This window comes from Camelina sativa, chromosome 16 (genome assembly GCF_030686135.1).
Source record: "Camelina sativa cultivar CO46 ecotype springtype chromosome 16, ASM3068613v1".
Taxonomy (NCBI): Eukaryota; Viridiplantae; Streptophyta; class Magnoliopsida; order Brassicales; family Brassicaceae; genus Camelina; species Camelina sativa.
In genome coordinates, this window is record NC_141895.1 from 23986500 (window position 1) to 24008253 (window position 21754).

The 21754-nt window shown below is 37.2% G+C and overlaps 5 protein-coding genes, 1 long non-coding RNA gene and 2 pseudogenes across 11 annotated transcripts; 3 read left to right on the top strand and 5 right to left on the bottom strand.

The window, feature by feature from the left end:
* Nucleotides 1-757: 757 nt before the first annotated feature.
* LOC147925902 (uncharacterized) lies at nt 758-5181 on the bottom strand. 2 transcript variants are annotated; one of them, XR_015583770.1, is made up of 4 exons: nt 5119-5181; nt 4830-4886; nt 4402-4732; nt 758-977 (listed from the first exon to the last, which is right to left on the bottom strand). It is a non-coding gene; the product is annotated as an uncharacterized LOC147925902 (long non-coding RNA). The 2 variants fall into 2 exon arrangements; XR_015583771.1 differs by lacking the exon at nt 4830-4886.
* LOC104737117 (uncharacterized) lies at nt 1059-3707 on the bottom strand. Its single transcript, XM_087490416.1, has 9 exons — nt 3663-3707; nt 3371-3574; nt 3212-3301; nt 3022-3129; nt 2690-2941; nt 2571-2609; nt 2183-2482; nt 1568-2086; nt 1059-1490 (listed from the first exon to the last, which is right to left on the bottom strand). The coding sequence occupies exons 2-9, from the start codon at nt 3521-3523 to the stop codon at nt 1215-1217; spliced, it is 1737 nt and encodes a 578-aa protein (XP_087346542.1). The 5' UTR covers nt 3524-3574; nt 3663-3707; the 3' UTR covers nt 1059-1214.
* Nucleotides 5182-8274: 3093 nt separating the features above from the next.
* On the bottom strand, nt 8275-10009 carry LOC109129539 (uncharacterized; annotated as a pseudogene).
* Nucleotides 10010-10313: 304 nt separating this feature from the next.
* LOC104751630 (uncharacterized) lies at nt 10314-11879 on the top strand. Its single transcript, XM_010473625.3, has 5 exons — nt 10314-10459; nt 10578-10737; nt 10892-10943; nt 11299-11365; nt 11487-11879. Exons 2-5 carry the CDS (start codon nt 10582-10584, stop codon nt 11575-11577), a joined length of 366 nt encoding a protein of 121 aa, XP_010471927.1. The 5' UTR covers nt 10314-10459; nt 10578-10581; the 3' UTR covers nt 11578-11879.
* Nucleotides 11880-11886: 7 nt separating this feature from the next.
* On the bottom strand, nt 11887-13493 carry LOC104753890 (pentatricopeptide repeat-containing protein At1g77360, mitochondrial pseudogene; annotated as a pseudogene). Its single transcript, XR_015584998.1, has one exon. The product of XR_015584998.1 is annotated as a pentatricopeptide repeat-containing protein At1g77360, mitochondrial pseudogene (transcript).
* Nucleotides 13494-13783: 290 nt separating this feature from the next.
* LOC104751631 (auxilin-related protein 2-like) lies at nt 13784-16634 on the top strand. 3 transcript variants are annotated; one of them, XR_015584999.1, is made up of 10 exons: nt 13784-14021; nt 14123-14448; nt 14555-14631; nt 14778-14968; nt 15063-15171; nt 15251-15348; nt 15641-15706; nt 15796-15929; nt 16020-16190; nt 16409-16634. XR_015584999.1 is itself a non-coding variant. In XM_019238604.2 (10 exons), the coding sequence occupies exons 2-10, from the start codon at nt 14129-14131 to the stop codon at nt 16445-16447; spliced, it is 1161 nt and encodes a 386-aa protein (XP_019094149.1). In that variant the 5' UTR covers nt 13869-14021; nt 14123-14128; the 3' UTR covers nt 16448-16634. The 3 variants fall into 3 exon arrangements, 2 of the variants coding, with proteins under 2 accessions (XP_019094149.1, XP_087348597.1); XM_019238604.2 differs by having other exon boundaries at nt 13869-14021; nt 15840-15929; XM_087492471.1 differs by having other exon boundaries at nt 13890-14010; nt 15840-15929.
* A 514-nt stretch (nt 16635-17148) lies between these two features.
* On the top strand, nt 17149-18191 carry LOC104751632 (glutaredoxin-C3-like). Of its 2 annotated transcripts, none has more exons than XM_010473627.3 (4): nt 17149-17476; nt 17592-17665; nt 17769-17867; nt 17985-18191. In XM_010473627.3, exons 1-4 carry the CDS (start codon nt 17304-17306, stop codon nt 18038-18040), a joined length of 402 nt encoding a protein of 133 aa, XP_010471929.1. In that variant the 5' UTR covers nt 17149-17303; the 3' UTR covers nt 18041-18191. The 2 variants fall into 2 exon arrangements, with proteins under 2 accessions (XP_010471929.1, XP_010471930.1); XM_010473628.3 differs by having other exon boundaries at nt 17208-17476; nt 17769-17843.
* An 89-nt stretch (nt 18192-18280) lies between these two features.
* Nucleotides 18281-20990, bottom strand: LOC104751633 (amino acid permease 3-like). The gene is made up of 7 exons (XM_010473629.3): nt 20614-20990; nt 20236-20469; nt 20047-20140; nt 19731-19945; nt 19473-19612; nt 19023-19381; nt 18281-18944 (listed from the first exon to the last, which is right to left on the bottom strand). The coding sequence occupies exons 1-7, from the start codon at nt 20708-20710 to the stop codon at nt 18650-18652; spliced, it is 1434 nt and encodes a 477-aa protein (XP_010471931.1). The 5' UTR covers nt 20711-20990; the 3' UTR covers nt 18281-18649.
* Nucleotides 20991-21754: the final 764 nt, after the last annotated feature.

Sequence of the window (21754 nt, forward strand, 5' to 3'; positions counted from 1 at the left end):
AAAAAACACCCTATTTTTATTTTTATTTTTTTTGGTGTGGAACACACAATATAACAACATAGCATTCTTTGTAGTAGACTTGGAGTTGGTGGTCGGATATCTAAAGACAGGGATAAGTGAGACCCATCCCTTGTCTATCCTATTACGCATGTGCTATGGTTTTATCTCTAAGGACTGGATTGTCCGAATTTCTCATGGTTATAGAGAGGCTAATCGTCTGGCGGATGAATTGGCTAACTATGCCTTCTCTCAGCCCCTCGGGATTGTTTTGTTTGATTCTTGTCCTGTTTCTGTTGTTTCTATTTTGGATGAGGATGCTAGAGGAACTGCGTTCTCGAAAAGAACTCGTGTGTAATTTTTTATAGCTTTCGTAATAAATTTGGAAGGGACGTTGTCCCCTCTCACCTACCAAAAAAAAAAAAAACATAACATTCTTTCCGTTTTTTTTTTTTTTTTTTTGAATTCTTGATCCAATGGCTCTATATTACTAATTTAGTAATACGCAATTTGAGATTCATTCCAATCTAACCGCAGTTAGTTCTATCAGTTTGTAAAATGACTGTTTTTGACTTGAATTCTATATCTTTTTGAAGGAATTATCACTACAACAAATATGCACATTGTTAACCAGAGAAAAACGCTATCATAGGTCTTTGATAGCGTTTTCATGAGCGCTGTTTTAGGGCACTGTTATTATATGTACCCCATATACAATAGCACTTATTACGTATGCTATGTTATAAAAATATAACATAGCTTTAAGAAATTGCTATATTATCAAGATCATAATTTTGAAAAAATTTATACAACATTTGTTTTTTCGTGCTATGTTATAGTTTTATAGCATAGCTCTAATAAACTGCTGTATTATCAAGATTATAATTTTGCAAAAATTTATACAATATTTAATTTTTCGTGCTATGTTATACATATCTAATATAGCTGTTGCGAAATGCTGTTTTATCTTGTTTACTGTGCTATGGTATATTCTTTTATCATAACGTTTACCTGTACTTTTATAGCATTTTCTGATATGTGATTATAGCACACATAACCTGTTTTATAAAATCTCATAAAATCTGATTAATAAACGTCTCAGATCCAAAATACATAACAAAAGTCTCAAGAACATCAGTTTACCATCAAAGTCTCAAGAACATCCAAAATAAACAAGCAATCTCAAGTACTTAACATTACACAATAAAACCATCAGTTTAAGACATAATGACCTTGTTCTCTGGCCAAGCAATGCAGGAGCTAAGTGCATCTTCAATAATCTCTATTTCATCGGATGGCCTCCAAACTTTTACATTTTTCACCTTCACAACATCTATCCACACTTTAACTGCATTAGAACCCAAGCGAGTAAAGTGAACCTTATGTTCTGGATCATTTGTTCCCCATCGTCCTTCAGCCACAACCCTATTCTTTTCAGTTAAATCCATCAACTTGCACTTCTTATTCTCCTTGGAAATAACTTTATTAATGCGCTGCCATGTTTACAATATAAACCATCAGTCATCATATAATTAACAAAAACAACTTCATAACATATGAAAACACTTACTGGAGACTTCCTGAGAGGAGACTGTGATGGTAAAGTATTCTTTATTGGTGATATTGGACCCGTTGCATCATCAACAGGAGACTCAGAACCAGATGCAGACTTAGAAGACATAGATGCAGATTTGGCCTGCGATGCAGCCTTTGAAGCTGTTGCTGAAGTTTTGGACTCTGTAGCAGACTTAGAAGCTGTGGCTGCAGACTTGGCCTTTGATGCAGACAAAGAAGCATGTGATGTAGCATTCTGACCAGTTGGAGTTGAGGGATTTTCAAAATCAACCTTACTCAGGGGCCAAGATACGTAAGCCATCAAACAGTCCTCAAGAAATGACATTTCAGCTGTAGGTCTCCATAGTGATGTATCAGGCTGCTTTACTGAATCCACAAATACTTTAACTGCTTTTGGTCCAAGAGGAATTCTGTTAACCAACGCACTTGGTTCTTGTGTCTCCCAACGCCCCTCAGCAACAATGACGTCACCCTTAGACAAATCCAATAGTTTACATTTGTTTCCTTGTATACCCTGTTAAACACAATCAGTAAACAAATCCAATATAATTAATTAGCATTATAGACAGGGGTAATACATTGCTAACACATTGCTAGAAATTATAAATACCATAGGGGCAATGTCTTCCATTTGGATGTTGTTGTCTACCAGTCTACACTTATCAGTTGGCCATGCGATTATATGTCCAACAGCTTCTTTCATATGAAAGATCTTTTGTGCAGGTCTCCATAGAAATGCATCTGGTTTATATGCAGCTTCAACTAACACTTTGAGATCATAAGGGCCAAGACGACAGTCATTCACTATGTCATCCGGATCAGAAGAAAGAATCCGACCCTCACCAACATTTTCATCAATGTCAGACCAATCAACAAACACACACTTAGGATGTGCTCTTTTGTTTACACTCTGCAACAATTTCATGAGCAACTAAGAATCATAAACGACACTAAGAAGAATCACTTAGCTGATATGAAAAGAAGTAAGAATATGTTACTCTTGCAGCTGAGTTTTCATCCATTTCAGCTTCTGGTCTCTGTAACATAAACAAAAATAACATCAATTTATATTACTCTAACTGGCTGATGAATAGTAGAGAACTCTTAAGTATCTAACCTGATTCTTGATTCTGCCAAGTTCACTTTCCAAGGCATTGACCTGTTTTACTAATTTTACTTGCCGCTCTTCCATTTCAGCCATACACTTGCTCTGCATTTGTAAACAAGCTAATTTGGTCTTACTCATGCCTCTACCCATTGCCCTCAGCCTACCAGAATTGTCAGGTCCTAAAAGCTTGGCGAGGTGATCTTCATCTGGATTTGTTAAAAATGCTGGAGCATCACTTCCACCAATTTCAGCTGCTTTTTGCTGAAAAACATAAAGACAGTTTCAGGTTTTACTAGTCGATAACACACTATTTACTGGTGTACAACTCTATTCAGACTTACAATCAAATCAGCTGCATTCGTATCTACTGGTGTACCATCCTTTTTGGTGCGAGACTTGATCCAAACATCTAGTCTTGTCACGCTGGAAGGATCTTCACTTTCAGCTTTCTGTTCCAGAAAACAAAATTTCAGTAACAGTACAAGCACTATGTATAATAATAAACAACATAGTTGTAGTATATATGCTTGCCATTTCTTCTGTTAGTCTGCTGATCCCTTTACGACTAGTGGTGTGAGGTATCTGATTCTTTCTTTTTGCTTTATATTTCTCACTCACGGCCTAATAATGAAACATGTTAATTACTAATCACCAATCAACTACTAAACAATTATAATCACAAGTAATTACCTTAAATGCAGCACTAGTTTTGAGTTTGACAAATTTTTGCCAATCAACAGGACCAATATTTGGTGGTCTCAAATTCATCCTCTCTTGGTTATTTGCAGCCAAATTTATAGCCTTCACCGTGACAGACTTGTGTGATCGCCACAAATGTCCCATCTGGTGAATCACAGATATCCTTTGCCAATCTTCATCAAGCTCAAACCTTGCCTGCATTCACTTACACTCACACCATAACTATAAAAGTAAACATGTTCAATTGAGAGACTTTTTAAAAACAAAAAAAAATTCTTGTTACCTGAACAGATCTCCAGAGAAGTGTTTTAAGATCTGGACTCACTTTCTTCCAATAGCACAGGCCAGCTACTATAATTACTATTCTTCATGTTGAATGGATTAAATCCATCTGTGGACAGCCCAAGCCGTATGTTCCTTTCTTCAGCTGCAAATGAAGGATACTTCTCATTCATCTGAGCCCATGTAACAGAATCTACTGGATGTCGAAGTTTTCCATCAGTGCTCTTGTTAGTGTAATGCCACCGTAAGTCCTTAGCCATGTCCTCTGATCTGAACATTCTCTTCAGCCTTGGTATAATTGGAAAATATCTTAATACTTTCTGTGGGACACCTTTCTTTACCTCATTAGTCCGCTTATTAGTCTTCCACCGTGAAGCATTACATTTGGGACATTTATCAAGCTTCTTTAACTTCTTTCTGAAGAGGCAGCAATCATTAACACATGCGTCGATCTTTTCATATCCCATATGAAAGCTCTTTAAAAATTTCTTGACATCATACAATGATGTGTGAAAGACATTACCATCTGGCAACATGCTTGGCAATGTCTGAAGCAGTTCATTGAAGCTCTTATCCGACCAGCCATTATGTGTCTTAATCCTAAACAAAGTCACAATAGCCGATAACTTGCTGTGGTTTGAACAGCTAGGGTATAGTGGGGTTTCAGCATCCCGGATCTTTGCAAGGAACTCATCCTCTTGTTGGTCCTCACCCTCTGCAATCTCACTTAAGTCGCCCACAGGTTGGTCAGCTAAGTCACCTCTAAAAGCCAACTCTTGATCAAAAAATTCAGCAGCTTTATATAACTCAAAAACTTCCTCATTCCACTGAGTTGGTTTACTTTGAAATTCATCTACTGACTTCACATCTCCATGATGATACCAATCACTATGCACCTTGTATGCCTCATCCATCCCTCTTATTACAAGATGCTCAACCACAACACTGTTTAACTGTCGTACTACATTACGACAGTCTTTACAAGGACATATTATCATTTCTATGTCACCTAAAGCCGCAGACACATCCCTTACAAATTTCCAAGCTCCACTTTTATAACCAGGATCAGCTCTTCAATGGATAATTAAAGAAAAAAATCATAACTAAAAGAACATCTTAAAGTATCCAAACCCAAAATAAAACCTAATTATGAAATATAATTCCTTACCTGCATAGATGCACCCATGCCTTGTCCAACATTATATGTTATAATATAAATTTTAACCTTTATAGATAAAATAGAGATACATATTATACAAAGCTCACATTAAGCAACAATTCAGACAATACTGCACTACTTCAGACACATACAGATGCTCTTAAACCAATATCTAACTGTGTAAAATCTCACTAATCTAATCACTATTTATACGAATCAGACTCAAAGGACAAAACATAGCAATCACCAATATTCGTGTGTAATAATAATGTTTAACTATTGGTTGAGTGATACTAACCTGTTGTGTGAGTACAGAGAAATGAGAAGCTTCAGTTCCCCAACATTTCAATCACCAACACTTGGGAAAAAAAAAAAATCGTTCAGTTTATGAAGGCGCAAATACTCAAATCCAAAAGCTATTTTTGAGTCAAATCTGTAAATAATCGAACCCTAACAAAACAGATGGATTCGAAACTCCACATTCTCAAAATCTGTAAATAATCGAACCCTAAAAAACAGATAACGAAATAAATCTAGATAAATCGAACCCTAACAAAACAGATAACTAAATCTGACCCTTATCGAAATCAAAAGCTGTTTGAAATCACAAATAATCGAAACAAATAACGAAATTAGGAGGAAGAAGAAAGACATGCCTCAAAAATGGATTCGAGCTATCAATTGCGATGGATATGGAGATTTAGGGCGAAATTGGGGCTTTTCACAAACGGCGAAATTGGGGCTTTTCACAAACGGCGATAAAACTGAAGAATTGATAAGAAATTTAGAAGAATTTGAGCACACACAGAGAATTTAGAAGAAGAAATCTTCTTAGGTTGAGCTTAGGTTGTAACGAGAGAGAGAGAGAGAGTGTGTCGAGTTTTTGGGTTTTTTTTTTATTTGGCGATTAAGTGAATAATTTCACTAAGTATTGGCGGACAAAAGTCACTTTTGTTTCCCGCTACATAATTTTCCTATCATAGCGTTAATAAGATGCTATTAAAAAGTAAGCGAAAAAAAATCTCATCTTTCATAGCAGTGACGGAAAATGAGCTATATCCGTCTGCTATCAATATACATATTTGTTGTAGTGTATTTGTACAAATACAATGATAGAAGGTTATACATTGTCTAATTACATCTATATTTTTTTATTAGTGCATACGCATGGGCACAGAATCAATGTACATAGAACCATATAACACGTCATGGTCTACGATTCTTGGCTTTCCATGGACGCGGAGGACCCAACTTCAAATGCAATTTATTGCAAAATTAATTTAACTGCATAATCAGATTAAAAGTCAAACTATCTTTTAAATAATTTCTTTCACCCATCTTCACGTTAGTCATAATTATCTACATATATATATGTACTTATAAATAATACTCTTTCCGTTTCATAATATATGATATTTTAGAGGTTTTTCTTTGTTTCATAATATAAGATGTTTTCAACTTTTTAAGTAACTTTAAGATTACTTTTCTATTTTTTTATTATTTATTTTATGCAGTCTTGTTTATGATTGGTTGAACTTTTTTAAAGTGATGATTTCTTAATTTGCGTGCTTTCACTCAAAACATCTTATATTTTGAAACGGAAGAAATATTAAAGTGTGTAATAATAACATTTTTTTTTTGGGTGTGAAAACACAGGAGGAATGGGTGATTTGTAGAGTGTTCAACAAATCAGGATCGTAGCTAAAGGGTAGACGCAAGTGATTGGGAAGGATGATAAAGAGACCTTCGCTAGTAGGGAGGCCAGCAATCGATAAGATATTAAAAAAAAGTTCTTATTTTCATATAATGTATAGTGAACTTGTTAAATTAGGATTTGATATGGGCTTCCAACTCAAAACCAATAACCGCCCACCATTTCACACGTTTTGGGCCCGACTAAAAGGTCGGCCATTCGAGCGTTCATGCCTCGAAACAGACCTTTCACACCGCCACTCGCGCGTCTCTCTGCTTTTTAAGTTTTTTTAACTTTGAGTATTTAAAGAAAGGGCTTATATTAATTAATGGGAATACCAAGTTGACTGAACCTCAAAGGATTATATAAGATATTACATCACGTCCCCAATTTAGAATCTATAACCAATCAAAGTGACCAGAGTAATTTAATAACATATACAAATCAAGTCTTTCCCTTTAAGCCCTTCTATAAGCATTGATATTGTCTGATAGCTAAATTTGCAGCTGATACATAGAGTTTTAAACCCTATTTTCCTACTGCAAGTGCACAGCAAAGAAATAGTACTTAGGGGTCGAATCCCACGAAGACCAAGTTTTACTCTATGGTTCTATTGGTTCAATTTCAAGCTAAGACAATTCAAAGTTGGGTTTGTTTGGTAACAGTAACGCGATTAAAACGGTATAAAAAGGCAATAAGCAAAACACTAGATCAGGGGTAATTCTCGGGAATTTCAGAGACAGCAACTAAACAACTATTCAGGGCATAGATTAAGTACCAGTCTAGAACTCAAACATAAATATAAACTGATCCACTGTCGTGGCATCAATAACTCTATCTGATCGATTCTGTGCGGAAACGCGGAGCACGTGCTCAGACATCCGGAGCACATGCTCGGCGGTCCATAAACCCTAAACTGTCGTTTGAGCCCAGAATCGCAGACAAGCATTAAAGAACATGAATGATAAGTTCACAAATCACCTATACATCAACTTTCGCAGGTCTAGGATAATTTGCCCACTAATGTCTTTTCTAGCAACCTATTACACTTTTGATGAATAGATAAACCTAAAATCATAGATTGGGTGATCAAATCAACCTAAGCATTAAGTCTAACAATAGTGAAGACAATCGATTATATAAAGCCCTATTTGTGTTATGTTGCTAACCCATGAAACCCCTTTTGAAACCCCTAATCTAGCAAAGAAAACTACTCAGACATAGAGAAATGAATCATAGCAAAAGATGAGAAATTCAATGACATAAAAATAAAAAGGGTTCAGAGAATGCTTCACAAGGTAGCCGCTCTTCTTCCTCTCACAAAAACGTCGCTCAAAAACCCAAAGAAAAAGGTATATCCTCTCCCCTAAAAACCCTAAGTTAAATAGCATACAAGTAGAGAAAAATAAGGAAAGATTCCAAATTCAAATCTCCCTATTAAAAAGCGATCTCAGCCCTCTTTCTCTCACAAAGGATCGCCTAAAATAAGGGGAATTAGGCAGGGAATCGGCGCCTAGATGCTTGCCACGTGTCGTCATGAAACCGTAGAGTTGGGAGCATGTGCTCGGAAATCGGGAGCATGTGCTCCTGGGTCTAAAATCAGCTTTTCTGCTCGGATTCAACTCCTTTCTGCTCCGATTGCTCCTGCTGTTCCAATCCTTGCTTTTAGTTTCCTAGCCTCTTATTATAACCTGAAAAGGACTCAAACAACTACAAAACTATCAAATAAACGGGGTCAAAGTGAGTCAAAACCGTAACATATCAGCAGCCACTTTTTTCCATTACTTGAAACAGTTCACGAAACCCCTCTCCAAAGCCTTGTCTAAGCATACCGTCGATGAGGATTTTCCAAGCGATTTCATCATCACAATATAATCCACATCGAATCAGTTTTTTGAAAACCGATTTGCCTCTCTCTTTTTGATCTCCTTCTTCATACAGCTTGCAAATCAACATTTTTCAAAACTCTAGTTGTGGTGAGTGACCATTGCATATGATATCTTCTACAACCTTTGCAGCTTCCTCATACTTTTGCAGCTTGTAGTAACATCTAAGAAGACCATCGCAAATTTTCTCACTTGGAGATATTCCTAATTCTTTCCATCCGATTTAACAATCTTTTTGCTATCTCTAAATTTCCAACTTCACATATCCCTAATAAAAGCTTCTCATAGCATTTGGCATCAGGGTTACACCCATGCTCTACCATTTTCTCAAAAAGTTCGACAATGCTATCAAACTCCATCATCTCCCACATAATATCCGTGGACTCCAAGTAACTTCCTGTTCCACCACACTTCTCTGTTATGCGTTTCTTCTTGAACAAGTGTTTGATCAGAGACATATATGTACGGTGAGAAGGTTCACAGCCAGTATCCAACATGCGCTTCAGGACATCAAATGCAGAATAAGTTAGCCCTAGAGATCCATAAGCATTAACCATTGAGGTATAAGTGAACTCATCCGGAGTAACACCCTCTCCCCTTATTTTCACCATCATCTCTTCAGCTTCTTGCAATCTCCCAGCACTACAATACGCCGAGATAAATGATCCATAACTCTGAGCATCATGCTTTTGTCCCGAAGACAACATAACATTAAAACATTTATCAGCTTCAGAAAAGTCCCCTGCTTTAAGCATTCTTGCAATAAACGTCGTGTATGTACTTTGTGTAGGTTGTAGCCTTAACTTCTCCATCTTTACCTTCAGTAACAAGGCTTCTTTTAATTTCCCATTACCACATAACCCGTGTATCAAGGCATTATATGTATACAAATCTGGCACGCAACTATCAAACAACATTTTAGCATCATCTAGTTTCCCAGCCTTGCAATACCCATTGATCAAAGCAGTTTACATGACGACGTCTGCGTCTATGCCTTTACGAGTGAGGGAATCAAACAGGCCACGCGCTTCTTCCATCCACTCATTTTTACATAGATAATCTATAAAACTACTGTATGTATGGTGGTTTGGAACCAATCCTTTTTCTTGCATCGAACTAAGCAATCTATATGCACTGTCTAAATTACCAGAGCTACACTGTCCAGCAATCAATGTATTATAAGTAATCAGGTCTTGCACCAAATTTTGCTCTTGCATCTTACTAAGAAGTCCCATTGCTATGTGCACATTCTTCTTACAAAACCCTTTAATCAATGCATTGTATGTAATAACATTTGGCGTCAACCCAAATTCCAGCATATGATCTAGTAACCCACTTGCTTCATCGAGCTTATCTCCACTACAAAAGCTCTGAATTAGCACAGTATACATACACACATCAGGCTTAATGCAACTTTCTGACATTTGCTTAAACAAACTCAACGCTTCTGATTTACGCCATGTTCCACACAAAGCATTTATAAGCACATTGTATGTACGAACAATAGGACAACAATTGTCATCTTTCATTTTCACCAACAAGCTCAAAGCTTCATCGATCCTCTTTGCTTCACAAAGACCATATATCAGTTGAGTGTAGGAAAACCTCATTTCTAAGGCAACTCTTCTGAGACATCTCCTTGAAGACCTGAAAAGCCGTCTATGTAGTCGATGCGGGGAATTTATCCGGGGAATGAAAAGCCGCATCGACTACATATCCGGAGAATTTATGAGAATCAAAATCTCAAACCCGCGGTACATACAATGCTCTGTTCTGGTTTGCGAAGACGAGTTATTAAACCGGGGAATTTACCAAATTCATAGTGTTACGTAACATACTACGTCGTTTGGTTTCGAAGAAACGACGGCGTTTGGTACGGCAAGGGTATATATGTAATATTGATTATAGACATGTATTTTTTGGTCAATGCGAGTCCCAATTTACCAATTCTTGTATCTCTTCTCGATCTCCTTCCTTTGGTAAGCTAATTTGCCGATCTTCGAAGTGGAACTGTGGCAGTGTCGAGCGAGAAGAGAAGATCTATTTAGGGTTTTTTCAAGGTAACACATCACATTCTTCGAATGAAGCTTTAATTTGTCTTGATTTGCGATCAAGAGCATTAGTAGTGTGTGTCTGTTGTGACGGTCTTAATTTTGATTGTTTGGTTGGGGGATTTAGAACCATGGCAGGAGCTGGATCATCGATGCTTGGGTCTGTTCTTGTGTTTACAGTGATCCTATCGCTTCAAGAAATTTACAGAGGGAAGTTAGCTTCTTCAGAGCTGTTCACGATCCTTGGTGGATTCACAAGCTCTCTCCTTTTTTTGTTTTCTCTCACTGTAAGCTCCTTATAATTTTACCTCGTAGTCATGGAAATGTATTACCTTTACAACTCCAATGTTTGATCTGTGTCGTAAAAGCTGAGATCTTTTGTTGTATCTACGTTTTGTTGAGTGTCAATTTCGATTGATGTCCGGTTTCTTTTACTTGCAGTTCATTGGCAATTTCCAGGAATCTTCTAGCATCAAGAGTGGTTGGGGTGCTGGTATGTCCTTGCTTCTTCTTGAAATCAAAATTATTCATAAGGTCACAAAACCATTGAAATCGGGGTTTGTAGTTTAAGGGCATAACACAGCAGCATCACACTAGAATTAGTTTGCAAGTGCACACATTTTCTCAATTTTGATGATGCTTTAAGTTTACGTTCTGATAATAAAAGACTCTTTCAGTGATTTTCTTGGTGGAACATGAAACTTGTCATCTATTGTCTTATTTGGATCACCTATATGAGAATCACAGTAACAAACGACTAGAAGTTTGTTTGGCTCCTCCTGCTTCTGCTGCGTGAATAAACAAGGGTTTGCAATTTATTGAAGTCATTTTTTTTATCTTCATGACAGTCATTCTTGCCGAAATCATAGCTCTTATCGCTGCTAGCACTGTGCATCGGGTTTGTATTACAACCTGGTATGTGGAAATTCACTAGCTCTGCTTGATATATATCCATCCTCCATGTTTTAATTATTTCATACCTCCCTAGGATAAAGATGTGTGCTGATTGCTCTGCTGTTTCTTGATATGTCTGCAGTTTCTTGTTCTCTGCTGGGCTACTGTACGAGGTGAACAAGATCTCTGGATACATGCTATCCAAAACCGAGTCCAAGTCTAAGAGACACTGAACCAGATTGTGTAGTTGGTTTGTTCTGGACTTAAGATTTTGTTTGGCACTAGAAGATGCAAGAACACTTCCAAATTCATGAACTGGGATACTTGGAAACCTTGAGTTCGAGATCGACATCTTATAGTTGATGCGACTAGTCTGTTTTCTTTGCATCTTATAATCATAGAAAGATCATCTTTTTTAGCTGTGTTTATGTTCTTGGAGAAACTAAATTGGAGTCTTTTGGGCTTGATGTCATATCATCTGCAGCACATCAACTGTTTCGTATCATCTCTTTATATAAATATATATATATATATATCTCATGTATCAAAACCACAACAAAATCTGATTTCAACTTCAGTTATAAACTTTACAACAACTGAAATGGATCATGGGCCAATTGCACAAACAAAACATGTGCAGAATGCTTAGGAGTTAGGATCAGTTATTGTAAGACGTACAAATGTATGTGGTTACCAGGAAACTTAAACAAAGTCAATCACACAAAGGCTCATTGACCAAAACGTTCATCTTCTCATTAAGAAACTTGAGCACATCTTCTCTATCTTCTTTGAGAAGCAGCTGTCTTAATCTACCAAACGTCACACCTGATGGTCGAATCCCCATCTCGATCATCTCCTCTAACAACACACAAGCTTTCTGAGTGTCATGATGCTCGCACAGCCCGTTAATAAGAACAGCGAATGTATGCATACTTGGGAACACCCCTTTCTTCCTCATGTACTTCCACACTTTATCTGCCGTCTCCATCTCTTTCTTCTCACAAAACATCTTTATCATCATCGTGTATGTGTCTGCGTCTGGTTCACACACTTTGATCATTTTCCTAAACACATCAAAAGCTTCATCTTTCTCTCCACGATCTATTAAGTGGCGTAGGATAATGTTACATGACTTGGAGTTAGGCGTCACACCCTTATTCTTCATTTCTTTCAAAACCCTATACACATTCTTCATCCTGTTTGCTTTGCAAAATGCGCCAATCAATGAATTGAAAACCGCTACATCAGCTTTCATTCCACTTCTTTCCATCTCGAGGAACGTATCAACCGCCTCTTCAAGCCGGTTATCAGTTCCATAAGTATGTACAAGCACACTATAGATAAAAGTGGTCGGCTTGCAAATGCTTGGATCCATGCTCCTCACAATGCCAAGAGCTTCATCAACTCTTCCAGCTTTACAAAGTATGTCAACCATTATACTAAAGGTCACTATATCCGGGTGACAACCTGCATCAATCATCCCCCGGAAAACCTCTCTTGCCTTTGGCAAGTTGGGTTCTTTCCCCCATCCTTCAAGCAATATGCTATACGTTTTGGAGTCGGGCGTAAACCGATCTCTCATCTTCTCGAATACCTCCTGCGCTTTCCTCACATTCTTGGATTTACACAAAGCACTCAGCAACCCGTTGAACGCCACAAGATTAGGCGGCAAATCATACTTCTCCATCACATTAAACGCGTAAATCGCCTCATCCACTTTCTGCGCCCTCGCATACTTTCTCATAACGATACAAAAAGTCTCGACATTTAGCATCTTCTTCTTCCTCATTGAGTTGATGAGATCCCACATGAGCTTGTACTGTCTTATCTTTGCAGTAGACTCGATCATCATGTGATACGCACGAACACTATGCTCGTAATGCCGTTGCTTCTCAGACCACTGAAAGAACCTGTATGCCAACAAACCAGCATTCCTGAATCTATTTAGAACATCTTCTACAACTTCTTGTGAAACCCTTAACCCGCTTTGATCTAAAGCCGAGTCAAGCACCAATTGCGGCGAAGACATCATTACTTTAGATATGTTCTTCGCCACATCCGCAACATCTCTCGCTTGTTCGCTTAAACTATACAGCCTCGCACTCTTACAACATAATCTGGATTGATGATTAAGAATCCTGATCGTCATGGTTGATCTAACATTCCCATCGCCAAAAAAAAACAATGTGAGGCATTTCGTCGAACAGGTGATGAGCATTATTATAGTTGTGTTCATAAATTAATACAGAAACATATCTATCTAACTATAACTAACACACATATGCGTTATCAGAAGTTATTCGCTTTTTCTTTACCTTTAGGGATCAAGTGGTGGTTTTGCTCACCGGAGGATCTCCACTCGACGACTGAAGAAGACGGACGAGGTATACGCATCGTTTTGAGAGCGAGATAAATGGGCCACGTGTGTAAGCCCAGTAAAGAAAAGGAAAAGAAGGCCTAAATAGCCCAATAAGCTAACACTGGCGCGCCGAGTCAAAAGAGAAAAGGAAATTTATAAATTTATAAAGAGGCTTCTGAAGAAGACAAGATGAGAGAGAGAGAGAGAGAGAGAGAGAGAGAAGAGGAGCTTTGAAATTTACCGGTAAAATTAAGCTCCTCTGAAACCTAGAAACGGACGGCTCACTCGATCAGCTTTACTAGTGTGGGTGTGTTACAGGTGAAAAGATCTTTGATTTTCCACCGGATCGATTTGAAAGGTTGTGTCTTTTGACTTTGATCATCACTTGTTTTATTTTATTTTTGCTCGATCAAAATTAGTGGGAGATGGAAGATTTCGCTGTTCTCGTCACGGAGCGATATGGGTTAAAGCCACAAGGCAAGTCTGCTCCAATGGCAATGGCTTCCTTGAAGAAGCGATCGGTCAACCCTAACAATGGCGAAACGGCAGAGTTGACCTCGTATGGTTCTTCGAATCATAGCGCTTGGGACACGGATTTTATTATTGATTTCAAGTTTGACGGTGGGGATGAGTTGAACAAGTTTTCTTGTAATGAATATGGTAAGAAAAGGTCGTGTTTTAGTGATGACTTTGATGATGAGTTGATACCTGGATTTGGTGGTGGACTTAGTCAACCAAGTAACAGGTTTGTGATCATCATATTAGTTCAAACTCTTTGGCTAATTATTTTTAAGATATCTGTCTGCTGTATCATGAATTGTGGGATTGTTTTTTTTTTATTGTTGTTTCAGCGCGACCGATACATGGAATGTTATTGCTGATGACCCTTTTGAGGTTCGACCTTCAAATTTGGTAGATCCATCTTCAGGTATAGATGTGGTTCCGCTGAAAGGATTTGCAACAAAACTGGATTGTCTCCATATTCTAATACAGGGGAATGAAAGAACCGTTGATCTTTTTGTTAGTTAATACTATTAATTTTGTGTTGTTTCACTTTCTTTTTTTTTGGCACAGTTACGAACCCAAGAATTGCTTCTGTAGATGAGCTTGCAGAATTTGCTATGGGTATTTTGCATTGTAGCTCTCTGGATTCTGACAATGATGTAGATGTTGAAGAAAAGAAACAAGAATTTGGTGTAGATGACCTTGAATCCATTTTCATCCCTGGGTCCAAAAGTGTACCAGATTCATATGCTACAACTGAAGTAAGAAAAAATCTCACCCTTTTAAAAATGTTACCAATTTACAAAACGTTGTTCCGAATCTGCATTCTGTATATCGTCTTTTTGATCTTGCAAGGAAGAATTTGGTGTGCCAAAAGAGAAATGTAATGAAGAAGGTTCGCTTAGTACAAAGAAACCTGATGCTCCAGCACATGTCCTGGATGAACTTTTTCCACTTTTTGGAGGTAGGCGTTGTGGTGATCTGTTTTCTTCAATATCAGATTACTCCTATATTATTTCTAAGCCATGTTTCTTATGCAACAGATGACCCGTTTCTTAGAGAATTTAAGGCAATTCCAGGGGAAAGTGACAAAAGAAGAATAGCTAGATGGGAGCGTGAACAAAGAATAAAGAAACAAATGGTATGCATGGATTTTGCTTTGATTCGTTTTGTGCAACCTTTTCTACCTCTATTATGATATATCACCTGAGCAATGTACGATCTATTTGTTGAATGGATGGAACTTTTCCCCAAACCACTTGCCGTGCTTATGTAAATGTCTTGCATTGCGATACATAAGCTTTTTGTAACCAGTTTGTTTGTTGAGGGTGATTTATTACTGTTTCTCATCAAATTTTAGCTTGCAGCAAGCAGATTCTGTGTTTTGGTTCACAGTGATATTACGCTACTCAATGTCTTCTTCATATATGTAGGATCAGGCTGTATCTGATATGAATGACCGTGATCGTCAAATTCAGATTGGACAAGAAGAAAGGAGTGTAAGTGATGCTATTTATCACATATTTTTTTATAAAACTTCTTCACTATCATACTTTTCTTTCAAAACCATTAGTAATGTTGACATCAGGTGCTTATCTTTCTTTGAAAAAAATGGATTTAAATCCTGTTTAGAGGATTTCTGAGACCCTTGATGCGGAGATTAAGCTTTGGGCAGCTGGGAAAGAAGGGAACATGCGTGCATTGTTATCATCGTTGCATCTCGTAAGTAGTTTTAAACCAACTTTTGTCTCTTTACATTGTTAAAAATATCTCAAAGTCTATTCAAGTGTTCTTAGTAAGTTTTATCCTCAGGTACTGTGGCCAGGATGCGGTTGGAAAGCTGTCTCTCTAACTGATTTGATCACTTGTGCGGCAGTGAAGAAAGTGTACAAAAAGGCAAACTTGTATGTCCATCCTGATAAAGTTCAACAGAAAGGAGCTCAACAAAAGTATATAGCCGAAAAGGTCTTCAACATTTTGAAGGTATGTTTTTCCACAGTTCAACCTTTTGTGTTGTGGAATGTCCAATTTCTTGAAGGGTTTGTTTCGGTTCAGTTCTCTTAAAGTTGATGCTTGAGAAATCTCAGCTCTCCAGTTTTGGAACAAGCTGCTGGCGCTTGGAAATGACGCATTCAGTACACCAGCTGTAAAATTTAGGTGTGAATAATATGATCTAACTTGCCACTATTTGCATCGTACAGGAAGCTTGGGATAAGTTCAACAAAGAGGAGCTATCCTAAAATCTGTAGGATCTGTTGGACAAGTTCAACACAGAGTGTATATATGTAATAAATAATGCAAGTATGGTAATATCTCTATTATATTTTGTACAATATGTTAATTTCCGGCGGAACTCGTTCACATTTGATGTACAAACTTTGAAATCAAATTGTATTTGTCGTAATAAAGCATAAATAAATATAAAAAGTGAAAATAGTTAATTAATAACTATAGATTTTACTATACTTTTTACCAGTGTTCAAGAAAGCGCTAGGCGGAATCTGGGCGGTGATCCAACGCCTAGCGCCTAGAACGCTTAGTCGGGGTCTAGATGGTTTTTAGGCGGTTTAGGCGTTTACAACATAAAACATTATATATATATATATATAATTATATTAAAATATATGTTATAAAAATAAAATTTTTATAAATTATAAACAATGGTAAGAAAAATACATTTATTTAAGTTATATTAACAACATATAAATATTTATAATTACATATATAGATATAAAACATAATAATTTAATTATATATAATTTAAAAATCAAAAATAAATATTAAAATAAAATGTATGTAATTTTAAGCGGGTTAGGCGGTCATCTAGGCGTCTGCTGAGCGTCTAGCGCCTAGACGGCGCCTAGACGGCCGCCTAGACCGCTTTCTTGAACACTGCTTTTTACCCAAGCCATAATAATAATAATTATTAAAAAAAAAAAAAGAATTGGTTGAACGACCAAAAAGATTAGATAAGTCAATATGTGTCTTTAAAATTGGAAAGCTAACAATAAAATCACCTAATAAAACAAAGAAGAAAAAAAAAATATATATAAATATATATATATATATATTCCGACGAGGGTGATCGAAACGGCGATGGTTGACCAGCAGCGTAGTCGGCGTGTTGCCGTGGTGGCGGTGCTATTATTACAACTGGTGGTAGTGAGCGATCTGTGGAATACCGTGGGAGCTGCGAATTCGGTGTCGGCTTTCGTTCAGAACGCAATTTTGTCCAACAAGATTGTCATCTTCTCCAAGTCCTACTGCCCGTAACTCTTTTCTCTCCTCTTTCTTTTGTCTCTCTGCAATTGAAAACTTTTTTTTTTTTTGGTTCATATCATCTTAGTTTTTAATCCGATTGTGTTTGTCAAAACTTGTTGTTAGGTATTGCTTGCGGTCGAAACGTATATTCAGACAACTTAAGGAAGAGCCATTTGTTGTTGAGCTTGATCTGAGAGGTATGTATGTTCAGGGACTCTCTTTTATCACCTCGTCGGCCTTGTTCTGAAGATTAAAACTTTTTCGGGTTTTTTTTTTTTTTTTTTTTTTTTTTTTTTGCAGAGGATGGAGATCAAATCCAGTATGAGCTTTTAGAATTCGTTGGTCGCCGTACTGTCCCTCAAGTTTTTGTTAACGGCAAGTATATCGGTGGATCTGATGGTATCACCTCCACTCTTTCTCTCTCTCTCTGTCTTCTCCAAGTTTCATTCTTTTCTCCAATTTTCCCTTTTTTTATTAACTCAAACTAAGCCTTGCATTGTTTTAACGTGCTTCCAGATCTTGGAGATGCTCTGGAGAATGGTCAGTTGCAAAAGCTTCTTGCTGCCAGTTGATTTTGCACAACCTGGAATGTGAAATTTAATGTGATTTAGAGGATATAGGGATACTATTTGCTAGTAGTAGTAGACTGAATAAGTGATATTGGTATGTCTCTGTGTATCGGTTTCTCCTTATAAAAGTTATGATGATGATGCATTGATAAAAGTCTTGATCTTTCGTTATCACCATTGCTCTGGTGATGGTTTTTGCTTAACATAGTCCATACTTGTGTGCTTTATATAGCAAATGGTCCATACCGCAAAGATCCAATCACTGTTACGAATAGCAAAATACAAAAACAGTGATGCATGTTGTAGCTGCAGTTTCACCACCACTGCTGTTTCTCAAACCTCTTCTATTGGTATACATATTATTATAGTGCTACTTCATGATTCTCTTGCAGCTCATGATAATTTGATTGAAGGCAGATATGCTCGTTAGGACTACAATTCTTGCCTTCAGGCTTTGAACTAACAGCATTATTGCTTTTATCTATTAAACACAAGCTGATCAAAATTTTCCGAATTCAATATATTCTTGGTTCTCTTAACCGTTCTTGATTCATCCTTTGTGTTTGAAATTGGACTTAGTCATTGCTTTGAAATGGCTAAGTCACAAGTTTTTCAGTAATTGCTTTGAAATGGCTTGTAGGACTTGAGATCGAGAACAACTCCAGCTATTGACCCTGCAGCTGCAGCAATGCTCACTACCAAACACCCTAAGCTGAAGACTTGAAGGCAAACCCATCTGGTGCTCCATCTAGGTATCTTCTTTTGCGCAATGTACATTTCCACCGGGAAATATACCGTCAACGGCCAAAACCCGAGTGACCCTAGCAGACCCACAACGTCGTTGAAAAACGGAAGAAGCATTGAGATATCTGTCGTTATGATGACAAACACTGTCCTCCATATCAACCTGAGTAAAGCTTTGATTAGTACATACACCTCATGTCCAAAGCTCAGATCCTGTTAGTTTAAGTGCAATGTTGTGTACCTGAATAAATTCAAACGGAGAGGCTTGAAACCGGGAATAGGGATTTTGATATCTTTTGCGATGAACTCGCTATCAGGGAAACAAATGGAAGCTTGTTTCTCGATGAAAGCAAACAGAGGTTGGCAATAGACTTGGTATGCACCAATAAGGTGAATCACAATGGCTGCATTTGCAATGTCTAGAAGCCAATAAGGATTGTAAAACCCGAAACCGGTTAAGAGGTTTCCCGGAGACAAGTCTCCAAAGGCTGCATAACCCATACAACCACACAACATGTAGAAGATAGTTGTTACACCGACGCTCACAAGCGTTGCCTTCTTCATAGTTTTCTCTTCTGATGGTGGTGACTTTACTGAGTCCTGTTTCAAACCACAAAAAAATAAAACTTCAGGATGGGACCAATACTAAATGGCTTTGATCATAAACTTGAAACAAAAAAGTTGGGAGTACCTGAATCTCGATGAGAATGATGGAGTATGAGTAAGCAAAAGCAATGTTTCCAAGAGCTTGAAAACTTCTCCATATCTTTTGTGTCTCTGTTACTGCTCCTATGCTAATCCCAGTGAGGCTTCCCTTCACCTTCCCATTTACTGATGAAACAAAAACAAAAACAGGAAAAAACATTACTTTTTTGCATTTAGAAGCCATAACTTATGAAATCTCTTACTTAAGATCCTAGATTGTTTTTTTTAGGTTCAAAGAACGAACCGACGACTTGGGCTATGCCTAGGGCTAGACCAGCGGAGGAATAAGTGAAGGACATAACAGCGGCAAGGATCGAGAGCCACCAAAGTTGATCAAAATCTGGAATCTGAGAGAATAGAATCTGGACTAATCCAAAAGCTATCATGTAAGGAGTACTGTTCATCTGACATGGATCTTTCCCTCCACTTTTGTGAAAACAGTTGGATCTCTTTATTGCCCTGTTTTCAAACAAACAAACAAACAAAATTGGTTATTTTGATCAAACTCGTTTGACCTATTTCGTAGCTTATAGTGTTTAACAAGTAAGAAGAACACTCACATCATGCTTATAGCTGAAGCAATCGTGTAGCCAATTGCAACACCAAATATATTAAGATACTGAACTATCCCACATAGCGTCACCTTCACGCCACCTGTCAAGAACAATGAAACATGTTATGTTCTAATATGATCCCAGTCCTTTTTTTTTTTTTTAAGAAGGAAACTCTACTTCGAAGTTCGTATCTACCTAGGTTTGATCGGACAGCGCCCATATAAGTGTAGTTCCTCTTGCCGGAGATAGGGTCGCCAGAGCGGTAACAGGAGGCGAGGAGAGAAGAAGTGAAATAAGTGACGACGGAGAAGAGCAACATCACAACCGGTCCGGCGATCCAACCTAGCTGTGCCGTAGCCCATGCTAGTGATAAAACTCCTGAACCTATCACCGCCGTGATTATGTGTGCACTCGCCGTCCAAACACTCCCTAAAAACCCATAAATTCCAAAAACAACTTAATATCTTTCTCATTTTCCCAACATAACTAAAAATCCAACTTAGAATTAACAAATTTTTGAACTATTCTATATAACTAAGTCTCAATAAGAATCTAAAGTAGAAACATTTTTACCAGTTCGTTTGACTTTTCCGTCGTCGTCGAAGCATTTGGAGCCGCCAGTTTGTGATAGCATATCGATGGCAAGAACTGTTTGCTGGCTGCGATCCATTTTTGTTTGTTTTGCTCTGTTTTTTATTTGTTTGTTTGTTCAATGTATGAAGTTACATGCAGAGGAAGTGTTTGTAAGAGTAAAGAAGTTTAGAAGATAAAGACAGTATGGGCCTCTGTTTCAGAATTTACTAACTCTGTTTGAAATATACTGATTCTATAACTGTCTGGTTCTTGGTTTCCTAAATCGAACAAGAAGAAGAAGAGAAGGTGGATGAAGAGAAACTGAGAGAGTGGAGTGCAGATTTATATACACAGAAATTGTTATATTTTTTTGGGCCAAATTAAACAGTAAAAAGTAAAAAGTGTACTAAAAATATATATACTATATCTTGTATTGGTAAAAAGTTGGTAGGACCATATAATACTACTACTCTTGAAAAATTGACTTGCATGATTTATATGAATGATTCGATACGAAAATTTGTATTGAATAAAATAAAACAAAGAAGAAAGAAAATATGGGCATGGAAAATTGGGAGTCCAAGATGCTGACTTAAATGTCTTTTATTCAGCCTTTTTGAAAATAAAAGAAACATATATGACTTATGTATGTGTGTTATGTTTATTCTCACTTACAACTAGAGTTTATCAGAGTATTCAATAAAAATAAACTTGTACTTATATAACAAGGGTTTTATGAGATTAGGGACAAATAAAATGTTGTTTAAAAGGAAATAGGCATTTTGGTTATGTGCACACTCATAGATGAAATGAATCAAAAAACGACTTTGTTTTTATCAGTAAGAAGTGTTAATAACGCATATAAGATGTAAAACGAACATTTATGTTTCACATATGGAGAGATGGATGCCGAGATGCGTACTGGATGTTAAATAATGAGTGCACGCAATCATGTGTAAATTTCAAAATGATGACGCAGTAAAAGGTGATTTTAGTGTGATCAATAGTAGCACACACTGACACACACACATATATATCTTACCTAGAATTCGAAAGATTACTATATCACCACCTTAGAAGTTTCTGCGCGGGTATCTCACTTATGAGGTAGGCGTGTAAGCTATCTTTTCTTCACAAAATG